The 12,719-nt window shown below is 35.7% G+C and overlaps 1 protein-coding gene across 11 annotated transcripts in view; it reads right to left on the bottom strand.

The window, feature by feature from the left end:
* Positions 1-2,743: 2,743 nt before the first annotated feature.
* ADGRL2 (adhesion G protein-coupled receptor L2) overlaps positions 2,744-12,719 on the bottom strand; it is a 211,471-nt gene continuing 201,495 nt past the window's right edge. For 4 of the 11 annotated variants that reach the window (XM_079777924.1, XM_079777923.1, XM_079777922.1 and 1 more), the window contains exons 20-21: positions 12,158-12,254; positions 2,745-7,028 (exon numbers count right to left, since the gene is read on the bottom strand). In XM_079777924.1, the coding sequence (XP_079634050.1) occupies positions 6,274-7,028; positions 12,158-12,254 (852 nt within the window). In that variant the 3' untranslated portion in view covers positions 2,745-6,273. Of the gene's footprint in view, positions 7,029-10,052; positions 10,135-10,364; positions 10,494-12,157; positions 12,255-12,719 lie in introns of all 11 variants that reach the window. The other 7 variants (XM_079777926.1, XM_079777928.1, XM_079777927.1 and 4 more) reach the window with 5 other exon arrangements.

Consider the following 12,719-nt stretch of genomic DNA (forward strand, 5'->3'; position numbering starts at 1 on the left):
TACAATAAAGAAGGTAACATTTGGTATAGAGCCTGACATATTTCAAGCACCTATTAAATGGTAGGTGCTAGTACTTTTATTCTTGTTGCAATATGTAAAATTAGTAAAGGGGACAAAATTAGTTTGCAATTCCTTTAAAAAATTAGACATCTTTTGTAGCTCCTTTATTATAGTTTTAGAAGAATTTACTGTGTGCTACTGCTATGTTTTGGTTTAAATTAAGGTGACCAGATTTTAACATTGGTAAAGCGGGACACCATTGACCGGGGGGGGGGGGGGGGTTGTGTACTTTCTTTTTTTTAAAATATATTTTATTGATTTTTTACAGAGAGGAAGAGAGAGGGAGAGTTAGAAACATCGATCAGCTGCCTCTTGCACACCCCCTACTGGGGATGTGCCCGAAACCAAGGTAAATGCCCTTGACCAGAATCGAACCTGGGACCCTTGAGTCCGCAGGCCAACGCTCTATCCACTGAGCCAAACCAGTTTCGGCCCGGGAGGGGGGGGCAGGGGGGGTTCTTGATTAAAAATTTGGTCTATATTGTAATCGCTTTTGGTTTTTTTAATAAAAGGAAATTCACTTCTTAGATAATCATTGAATTTGCATCCTCTTTTCTTACTCATTATGTTAAAAATCTAAAAAAAATAATTTAAAATTATATTATAAATTATAATATACATATTGCTTAAAAACACAGTAAGTACGTACATAATTACATGAACATATTTTATTGTTAGTTTATAAATTAAATTGTTATAAAGTAACTATATTCTAAAAATTATTTTAATCCTTTATTTCTTTCTAAATAATAACAATACTAACTTGTATTATTTTTCCTCTGAATTTGCCGTAACGTAAGTCGTAAGTGTCACTTTCAAGGCTGGCGCTAGACTTTTTGCCGCCACTATAAAATATAAATAATATGAGTACTGTCTGCTAAATTCAAGAAAATGTATGTATTTATGAAATAAATAAATAACTTACCTAAATTATCTGAATAGCTGATTTGTAATGACATCACTTGTTTAACTAGCTTACTAGCACGCAGTACGATGTGTATCATCTGAGAGACAGTTACAAAATGTTTTCGTCGTTGCCAATCCCCAAAAATGCCATTGTTCATTAAGTCCAAACAATGGTGGTCAAATTCTAACAACTGATCAACAATGCGAACTTTGATAAGCAGTTCTCAATAATCAGTTCTCAACAATTATTAGTTATTATTAAAGTTTAACCTTTTGCACTCGGATGTCGAGTGTGACTTGACATGGTTAGCATTAGAATAAAGGAATCGAGAAAAAAGCAAGCGAGTGCAAAGGGTTAACATAAAATTAACAAAAATAATATAAAACTCATATCCTGGCTAAATAGCCACATGGCCGCCAAAAACCGTATATCCCCTTCCCGTTCTCCCGCCGTTCCCTAGCTTGTCGTGCATTCTTTCCAAAAATCGGGACTTTTTTAAAACGCCGCGGGACGCAGGACAAATTGTTAAAAATCAAGACTGTTCCGCCAAAAGCGGGACGTCTGGTCACCTTAGTTTAAATGCCATCTATAATAATAAAAGCGTAATATGCTAATTAGACCGGACGTCCTTCCAGATGAAGCTAGGGCTGCAAGGGCCGAGCCCCTTGCACGAATTTCCGGCATGGGGCCTCTAGTCTATTCATAAAGATTGATATTTCAGCAGAAAAAATATTTAATGAATCTTTCAATCTAATCAATATGTCTGCTATCTATCATTATTATTCCTGGGTGTTCTATATGGTGGCTGTCTTTTTAAGAGAGTATCAAAAGATCAGTCATTTTTTGCCTAATAAAATCAACCGAGAAAGCCATGTGGCTGTGACTGCCAAACCGCTTTTTAAAAAACTCGGTTCTGACATATGATTTTGAAATGCTTATGTAAAAATATTCAATGAACTATTCAAAAATTGATCATCATGTTTCTTATGCTCACACATTGGCTTGCTTGAAATTAACTATGCTTTTTAAACATTTCTAAGAGATTTTAGTCTTATAGTTTCAGAAGCACATAACAGAGAAATGGGTAAAAGATTCATGGGGCAGTATTATTTTTCCCCAAAGCAGATGTAAACAGTAACGCCATCAGGGAAAGGATGAAAACCCCACAGAGGCCGTAAGAGATGAGGGGTGGTCTGTTGCCAATACTTGAAAAACACTTACAGTTCACTTAATTAGCCTAATTACATGGTGCTCTTTCAGCTTATTATTAATGCCCTCTGACAGAGATATGTTACCCTGGCCTTGAAAGCATGGTGGCCATAGTGTGTTGAGTTGAACTTGGATAATATCCAGGAGCTTCCATCAGTTCCATACATTTTGGAACAAAGCATCCGTGATATGCATGAAGTGCATGTCGGTTAAAAAATGCGATATTCTCAAACATTCAAGTTTTTGGCTTGGTGCATTTAGCTAATTAATGTGTTTTCTATGATCATAGGGAAACTCAAAGTGACATAATAGAAAATTCCCATTGCATACCATTCAAATGGTAATTAAGGCAGCCATGAATTAATCCCCAAACCCAGAACCATTCACTCATTCTTCAGCTCCTATTTAAGTAAGGACTGCTCAAAATCAGCTTGAAGCAGGAAGCATGTGATAAAACATTTTCACCAAAAAACACCCTAATTTTATTACCCTGTGAAGCAATCCTCATCTACATTCAACATATCAGTACCTTTTCATACTGATGTTTGAGACTTAATGCAACAATTTCATGGAAAGAGAAATAATATCTGGAACACAGGTAGTTTTTTTATTTGTAAAACACTGCAGGAATAACTGTCTTTAAAGAAAATTTCAGTATCAATAAAATACGAAGAGCTGTTTTCATTACAAAAATTCAACTTGTATGCATTCTTTCAAGTTTTTCTACTTAGGTTATAACCACAATAAAATTCTTAGTGAGTTCAAGTTCTTTACAAAACGTTCTATCCCATGAGAGCATCATAAAGGTCAGTTTGAAGCCTGAGGTTCAAAGTTGAATTGATGGAAAAGTACATTTTCTCCTTTTTCATTTAAATAAATACATAAAGCCAGGGTCCTGAAAACACTGTTATAACAAGTACACATGAATATTTCTTTGAAATTTGGTAATGAATTTGTGCATGATGCTTTTCTTTTGGGGGAGAGAATAGTGATGGGAATTTTCTGTCAAATAATTGTTCCCTTAAAACCAGTTGTTAATACTGGTTAAAATATTATACGGAACTACCCTCAAATAAACGTGGATGAGTTGGACTTGACAACACATAAGTAACTTTACACTTGTATGGATGGATTCTCTTCCACATCAATGATTTTAAAAGCCTGTAGGATGAACATATACAGTTGTTCTCTTTTGCAAATAGAATAAACACAGGCCTATATTTCAAAATAAGTCAGTCTGAATTAACCTGTATGAAGCTACAGCTAACGCCATTGTTAACAAGCATTCCTTATTAACAGACCAGTAGAGTAACTGTCCCTGGGAAGAGGTACAATAACGTGACTTTATAAAAGTTCACAGTTGTGACTATCACAAAGAGAAACAATCAAGGATGTAGAAATTGTACAGTAATCCAGGTGAAGTTTGGGCAGACCTAAAGAACCTACTGGGTTAATAAACAGAGTAATGCATCAGACAGTAGGTTAATAATTTTAAACTTAAAAAACTAACTTGTACTAGGAGGAAGCCTAGATGGAATTTAAGGCAACATTTATATGTTTTTAAAAAGAAATCAGTTTTAAAGACAATTTTTCTTTTGGTGGCAAAGACGAATGATAGCTTCCAGATTCTACTCTCTAATATAAAGACTCATAATAAATTACTTTTTCTAAAGAGAACATTAACCATTTATGTCTTATATACTTGTTCACATCATACCAGTTTTAAGAACTGCTTCAAGAGAAATAGCACTAATTGAATAATCAATGCTACCTTTTTTAAAATTTTAATTGGTAATTCATTACTGAACCCACCTAATCCTACCGTTTGTATACTGGGACGTACATATCACACAACACTGTATAGTTCCAGGCTTTGAAAGGAAAAAAGCATAACATAGAAAATTAAAATGTTTGATTATATAATACTTCCTTCTAGCAAATAAAATTTTGTAAATGACTAAAGAGTTTTAGCCAAAGAAATATGACTATTCTTCTCAGAGAATTATATCTGTTTGAATATGAATATAATGTCTTATAGTCAATCTCCAACTTGTTAGGTAACTACATGTGAATATACTCCTTCACTGTTACCCTACTATTAAATATTGATCCTTTATTATATAGTGTCTACCTTACTATAGCCACATTTAGATATATAAATATATACTTGAACTTTTTTTCTCATTACTCTTTTTTAAAAATCAACAGGCATGACTAAGTGTGTCCACCTAAAATAAAGTGATTTCTAACTTGGTGGGAGCACTGGGGAGAACCACTAAGCTGTAGAAGAATTTGGTATAAATGCTTACGATGTGGACAGGAAACATCTACTTGTTGAGATTCAATTATGATTTTTGAACCTTTCGATGATAACAAATATTGTCATTTGCAGCTCCCTTATAGGGATACTTATAATCCTCACACTGTAAAAGTATGTTTTAGGAATTTCTTCTCAATACTGCTGAAAAATCAAAAAAAATTTTTTATGATGCTCAATTTGACTGTAGAATTTGCAACCCCCCTTTTTTCATTGTTATTTTTTAAGTTCTGGTGCAATCCAACAAACAAAAGGCTTTCAGTATAATTCTTTGTTGAAACTTATTGGCCAAATTGTGAGCATGGGTAATAGACAATCAGAATATAAATATATTATATACTTTTTAGCATAGAAAGCCATCCAGCAACTTAACTGTATTCTTCTCCATATCCATGGGTTATATTATGAAGGGATCTAAATATATCCGAGGGGGAGGGGTGGGAGAGGGCCAATGTGTTAAAGCCAATTGTGTATCATACATAAAAGTGCACGTTAACTACTTGAAAAAATTCACATTTATTTACTGTCAAACCGTGTTAAACTTTACACTGGATATTAGTGATGGGCTCATTATTAACAGGTTTACACAAAGGGATGAAAAGAAAAGCAGAATTTGGCTGAAACAATTTACATTTCATTAGAACTTTATCATAAAATAAATTAATTACTAAATATAGGCGGAAGGAAGATGGAAGAGTAATATTTATGTTTCATTTTATTTTAAAAAAGAAGAGGCACCTTCTGTTCACTAGAAAGTTTGTGCGAAGTGCCTCGTGCCCTCTCTGCCCTCGGTTCAAGAATAAACGGAGGGGCAACACGCAATCTTTTCTAGATTTCACCACGGTTGTGCAAGGCATGGCGTAACTGGCTTCAAAGACTTTTCTCCCCATAGAACACGTCCTTTTGGCAATAAGGAATTTAAATGTAAGGATAAAACTAACATGTCAAAGCAGAACACTTGTATACAGTGGAAACTAAGTGACAATGGGCAGAACCATGACAAAGTGTAAGAAAAAACATTTTATAACATGTGCAACCAAGAGCTTTTCACAATATTTTCTTCAAACTCTTTAAAATTATTTTAATGACAATTCTATTTCAGTTGGACACAAAGGTATTTATTTTACCCTAGCAATAGAACAAAATATAATTTCTTTAGCCATTTTTTTTTTTCATGAGAATAGTTCATTGTACAGTTGAGGAAACATACGAAATAAGGCCTGTGGCTTGATTGCTAGTGGTTAAACATGGTTTCAATCTTTGCCTTAATGGAAAAGATTTGCAGTGAACTGCAAACTGCTGCAGAATCTCTCTCCTGCTTTTCCAAGTCTTGTCAGGAACAGTAAGGTACAGTAAATTTGTCCCACAGGATTTTAAAGCCTACGTCTTGTATATAATACAATGCAGGCCTACAAAAAAATGGTGCAGCCATATTTACAAATTTAGTTCGCAAACTGCTGCGGTAAAATGGCTGGAAAGTTGCGTTTTGCTCGCTTCACAATTTCTCTAAACAGCAGCAGAATCTTAAAATACCTGGTTGGCATCTCTTTTCTTTGTAACAAATAATTCACTTTAGTATACTCTGTGTATATACAAGGCTTTTTTTGTTTTTTTGTATGTTTTATAAAAATTCACAGAACGGCAAGGTTCAGTCATCTCTTTTTACACGGGAGGAACCACAGGTCATGAGGGCTGTCTGCGGGGCCGAGTCTGCGTGGGGTCCACCGGCCTTGCTTTGTGAATACTCGCAGGTGGCCCCTGGAACTCCCCGGCTGCGCTATTAAAGGCTGGTCACCAGCTGCATCTGCCCTTCTCTCACGTCCCCTTCGGGGATGCAGCCTTCCTTGTTAATGGGGATGATGTACCCGTCGCTGTTGCCCCTGCTGATCTGGTAGCACGTCTGGAGCTGGCGGCCAGCCCCCAGGTTGGGCATGCTCTTGTAGTAAATGTCCTCGTTCTCGCTCCTCCGGGAGGGAGACAGGTCTTCCTCCATGTCCGGGCTGCTCTCCGGGTAGGGAGAGTCTCTGAGGTTGGGCATGCTCGTGTAAAGAGAGTCCCTGTTGGGCGACTGCAGGTGGTCCTCGGCCTCGGCGGTCAGCTGGGAGACGTAGCTGTCCGTGCCCTCGGGCTTCACTTTCTTCTGTGGCTGGTACAGAAGGGAGTGAGTCCGCTGAGGGATGAGCGGGGCCTCCAGCTCTCGGTGGTGCAGCTCCAGCCCCGGGTGGTCGCCGTGCATGAGAGAGGACGCGTCGGCCACGATGGCATCATCCTCGCTGCTGCTCCCGCCGATCACAGGCTTGACCGGGAGCGTGAGCTCCAGGTTGTGAGTCTTGCTGCTGCCCCGTAGGTTGTTGTGCACTAGCTCTGAAATGATCATTTTCTCAAAAGCGGTGTCATTCAGACTTAGTCCACAGTCCACGACCTGCACGCCGTCGGTGTAGTCCCCCTTGCGCAGTGAGTAGCTGTTGTTGAAATTACCATTTAGCGGTAGAGTATCCATGGCACTTGTATCCCTGGCATTGTTCAGTGAATGTCCTGAAACAGACAACGGGGTTTCCATTACGGCTGCTGATCCTTCCTCAAAAATCATTAACTCTTTGGCACAAAACGTTTTAATGTCGTTCAGGACAAAGTTGTGTTTGAAAGCGGACACTTGGAAAGTGCCAGGCTTTCCCGCATTCCCAACTGTAAACAGTTGCACCCCCTTAGATATCTAATACGAAAACGTGTGAAAGGATAATTCTGTTTTCCAGGGAGGGAAGATGGCATACTGAATATTACTTGATCAATTTCGGGGAGACGGTAGTTAATCGATTTTGGGTCAAATCTCTGACAAAAAAAGACTTCACTCCATGCCCTTGCATAGTTAATGCAAAGCAATTCATTATTGACAATTACATTTTAAAGTACGAGACTATGATTTATAAAAACAAAATTAACAGAATTTGTCCTAAACAACACTAAATTAAAAAGGAATAAGTCACATACAAAAACCAAAGGCAAATGTACAACACAAACCCACATAAGTGGCAAGCAACTTTTTTTAAACAACATCTAACATTTCCTTTTTTTCTGGAGATGAAATTAAAAAAAAAAAAAGAATGAAAAATATGGACAGATACAAAGAATTCATGTTAAACAAAGACAGCCATCTCTCATACGGACCGGGCCAGGGGCCCACAAGCACCATCCAACAACATGACAGACAGCAGGTGGAATGACTCACTTTGGACAACTCACATCATGTCTGTCTGCTCAGGCTATCTGGCCTAAGAGTAGCTGATATATAAAAGAAAGTAAAATGATTTATTGTAACATGATGAAGAATTTCTAAGCTTCTCAGCAACTTAGTCAGAGCAAGGGTTCAACAAATTAGGTTACCAGCAAAAACAGCCTTTCACGTTTTGGTTTAATATTTCTTGTTGTTTTGATATGTACTTTGGAAACGAGTACTCTAATAGCCATGGCCCCAGGCTCCTAATGGTCAAGGTGTTTGCCTGCAGCCCTGCAGTCTGCATCAGTCACAGTGACAGCACCGAATGAACCCGCAGTCTACTGCACGAGACTGGCCCACAGACACCGTGGGCATGGAGGTTAAACGCAGAAATGTTAGAGATTTCCTAAGTATGGGTCACAGAAATTAAACCAAGAATAAATATTCACTATGGAATGGGAAAAGGGTGTTAGCCTTGGCTAATATATTGTTTATCTCTAAAGGAATGAAAGATTGGGTAAGTCTGCTGAAGATATGAAAAGAGGTTTAGGAAGAAAAAAAATACGGTAACATGCTCTCTTTGAATCAGAGTTATATTTTCTACAGACACATAAACATGTAAACTAGGACATCACAGTGCTTTTCAGGCAAATGGGAAAAAAATAGAGAAAATTAAATGATCTGCACCATGAGAAATTGGGTTATTCATTCTCAAAATCCTAGAGAAAAAAAAAAATAAAATCACTTGTCTACAGATAGGTCTGGAAAAAAAAAAAAAAGAATGAAATGATGGTTATTGAAATGAAACTGACCACTGTGAGGCTGCTGCATTGTATGCAAGGCTTGGAGGAGTTTAGGAAAAAAATTTAATTCTTGGAAAAAAATAGGCACTTTCCCTTTTTAGTGCTCACTTCACTCTTAAAGCTGCAGATTATCCTAGAAAACTCAGTTTCATGACCAATAAATATATGATAATTGTTGGATAAATTATCATTAGTAGAAAATGAGAAAATGGGGTGATTATATTTGTTGGTCACTCATGTTATTTTAAAAAACTCTGATCCAACCTCTACTTTTGAGAAACTGACAGGCCAATTAACATCATGCTCCACATATAACAAAATGAAGTTCTGATAGTTATTTGTAAGGCTTCCTTTAGCTTGGTTGACACAGTTCTCTAGCTTTATAAGTTCCTATGTGCACCACAATCTTTATAAGATCCACCACTGGAAAACGCTTGGTGCTTTAAGTTACAGGATAGGTCACTTGCTAGCATTTGTTTCCTCTGTAGAGGTTTGATCTTGTCTTTTTATTATTGCTTAATAAATATAAACATATATACTGGGTAAAACAGGAGGTGTTTTCTATGATACACTGCAGATTTAAGCACATCTTTGACTGGTTTGGAAGAGGCAAATTTTCTGCCCAAGTTCAGGTAATTCACTTGAAGACTTTCCACAGCCTGTAGCAAGATGACTGTGGGAATGCAGAAATGATAAGTCAATTATTCAGCATTCGGGTTGACAGTACCTCGGGCTTTAAAGAGCAAATTATTTCAGCATTGTGTATACTTAAGTATGGACAGCGTTTGCTACAGACCTCTATTGTTGAGAAAGAGCAGTACAGACAGCTGTACTGTTTGAATTTGGTAACATTTTTAGTTGCAAATTGTGAACCACTTGCCCGCTGAGTCTACTTCATGACTGCTAGTTATGTTTTAATTGTGCCGGTTAAAAATCATGCTGAAAAAATTTACATTTGATAGGCAAAGTTAAGTTTTACTCCCATACTTGTCTCTCTGTAGGTTGCTAGAGGAAAGCATAAGGAAAGTGAGAAAAACAAGAGAATGAAAAGAAAAGCTGCAGTTACGTTAAAATAGAATTTCAAGGAAAAAAAACAGAAACAAAGTTCTGTGTTAAACTTAGTGCTAAATATCAATCACAAATAAAGACTATATGCTAGCAGTAATTAGCAGCAGTAACTTTTATCAAAATCTTGAAAAGTTCTGTTAAATATATATGCTTTTTAAAAAATAAGCTATTAGAAAACACAGTAATATAGGATGGGTTAGTGACAATCTATCCCCCTCCCCCAATTAAAAACAAACAAACAGAACTATAGGTATAAACTGACTGTTATTAACTTTATTTTCAAAGCTATTTTAAGAAAAAAGAAAAACTACCATAAAGCTGCACTATACTATAGTATGGTTACATTGATAATGCTGGATGTCGTTTTCTATAGCTAGGCATCCAAATGAGCTTTATTAGCTAATCCATTCCAAAAGCAAATTCTGTCGGCAAGCTTTAGAGTCAACTGAACAGAATATTACATAGAACGGATACCTCTAAGTGATATAAATCTTGAAGATGGGCTCGCGGACCATGTGATGTCAGTCCTGTAATAATATATTAAGATTTATGCCACCTGTGTCAAAAACATGGATAATTATTGGTAAATACCATCATGGCTGAATTTTTACTATAATATAGTGCAGTTTTAGAAGCCTGGCATGCTCAATATACCATTCTCTTCCAATTGAGGCTATGGATGTAATAATAAATATATGGCAACATGAATATTCTAGAGAAAGGGCAAAGACCAGAGCTCTGTTTAGCAGCAAAGAAAGGTAGTTTTATTCGTAAGTATAAGCACACCTGGTGAGTTAAATACAGGAGCTGAAGGGGCATTACATACAACTGTTTCAGCGAGCAATGTGTTATAGGGGTTGTTAGTGCCGTGGGGTCGAAGAAGAGGGTTTGTTAGTAGGTAATTGCCAGTCATTCCTAAAGCAAAAAAGGAAAGAAAAGAAAGGGAAGGAAAGAAAAGACATCAGTTCTCTTAGTGTTACAGTTGCAGTACAGTACTTTTCGTATTCATCAAGGGTAGTGAACAAGTTGGCAACGAAAAATCTGCTGAAATTTTCTGACTGTATTTGAACTACTAATTTGAAGGAGAAAGGGTAGAGGGAAGTTAAATTTCAGTAATTCACAGGTGCTTTCTAAGTCCCCCAAGTAAACACCTGCTGAGGATGACATTTACTAATTTATACAAAAAATCACTGTTAAACAAAAATGGCAATTAAATGCACAGAGATCAACATTATGTTTCAAGATGTTACTGCTTAATATTAAAAACCTAACCGCTGAGGCCCAGAAGAGGGAATCTCAAACTTTCAGAATTTACAGGTGTGGGATTATCCCTCATGAAAACATCTGTGTTAATAACAACCTCGATACAAGCAGGAGGAAAAACAACTTCAAACAGATAAAAAGTATGACACATTGCACAAAGCTTCTCTTAGTAAATGCAAGAGCACACATGCTGAGGAAGAAAAGGCTGTGTATAATGAATTATTGGCCCATTCATAAATTGTACATAACAAGAATTTTATTTGCCAGGTTTCAAAAAGTGAATCACTGAATAATTCGTTTCCTTTTTGATAGTCATCTTAACAAAATTAGGTAGCATATCAGAGCCATGGAATAAACACATTTCACTTATTCTAATTTACAAATTACCAACCTTTCAATACTTATCAAACATGTTGTGCATAGTTAATGTAATTTGACTAAAAATATTTTAAAATTCAACTTTGATGTCATACATACTCTTTTTTTCATTTTAAACCAACTCTTATCAAAACAATGGCAACATTGAAAAATGTCACTGTGATAAAATATAACATGCTATATAACTAATCAATACAACAAAACTAAAATTACCTGGATAAATTACCTCTCCACCGACATTACGATGACATGATTTTTTTCATACCAAGTTAAAATTTACTAAACTTGCATTCAGAACTATGTATACATGCATTTGTGTCCTTATCTTGCTAAAATATTTTATTGCCAGCTTATTTAAGAATTATATTGATAATGATAATTTTAATGATGTAACTATAGACACATAAAAATAGTAGTAACTCAAGGAGAAAAAGATTAATTTGTAAATTCTCATGTATTTTAGCTTTTTGTTTATGAAGATTTACTATAAATGTTTTTGACACTTTTTACTTTTTGAAAGAAATGTAAAATAAAAACTTTTGCAAATAAGAATATTCACTACAAAACTGGCACTGTTTAATGTGAATAGTGGTTATTCTAATTGTGTTGATGTTTTAAGAAAAAAACTTTGGTAAATGTCTGGGTTAAAAGGATAAATTTCTACTCACTAGAAAAACATATGAATCAGTATATTTTCAGTAATTACTTTTTCTAGCCTTACTCTTAATGCGGAATTTAAAATTATACTGTTTGCATTACATTATTGAATAAAAAGAATTTATATGTACTCGAATAAAGAATAAAAACTGACTCAAAAGATTTAGGAGCTTGTGATATAAACACATTTGAAAAAAATTCCCCATTTTCTCTAGGATTATTGTAAATTGGCAAAAGGTACAAAATTTATATTGTAAACTCAAATTTTCCTAGTAACTGACCTTGATTAAGTGTTGAAGTGCTATTGATGTCACCTGAGATAAAAGAAGATTCAGATTGTTTTCTCACAGTGTCATTCCACATCCTTCTTATACGACTCTATCAACATAAAATAGCAAGACATGTTATGTTAGTTTCCCCAAATTTACCTTATTAAAGACACACAAAGATTTAACCTATCAATCTGTGTAGGATGGTCTGTCGGGCTTTTAAAAAAGAAAACGTGTGTGGATTCTAGTCTCAAACTAAGGAATTCTATACTGCTCGGTTGCTTTTCTACTAAGGGGAATTTAATCTTCTATTCTTTAAAAGTTTTCCTTTATTGCTTTTTTTTTTTATTTAACGTAGAGATGACTGATTATTCAACAAATGTTTACTGAGTACAACGAACACTGTGCTGTATACAAAGCTTAGGCTATGAAATGATTCTGATAGACTTTTTAAAGAAGTACACCTCTCAAAAAAAGGATATTCACACCCAAAGAAACACCTTCAAGAAATACTTAAGAAGACATTGAAACCAAAATACTAAAAAAGCAAGTGTTTGCTACGTAGACATCATTA

The sequence above is a fragment of the Cnephaeus nilssonii genome (genome assembly GCF_951640355.1).
Source record: "Cnephaeus nilssonii genome assembly, chromosome: 7".
Classification (NCBI taxonomy): domain Eukaryota; kingdom Metazoa; phylum Chordata; class Mammalia; order Chiroptera; family Vespertilionidae; genus Cnephaeus; species Cnephaeus nilssonii.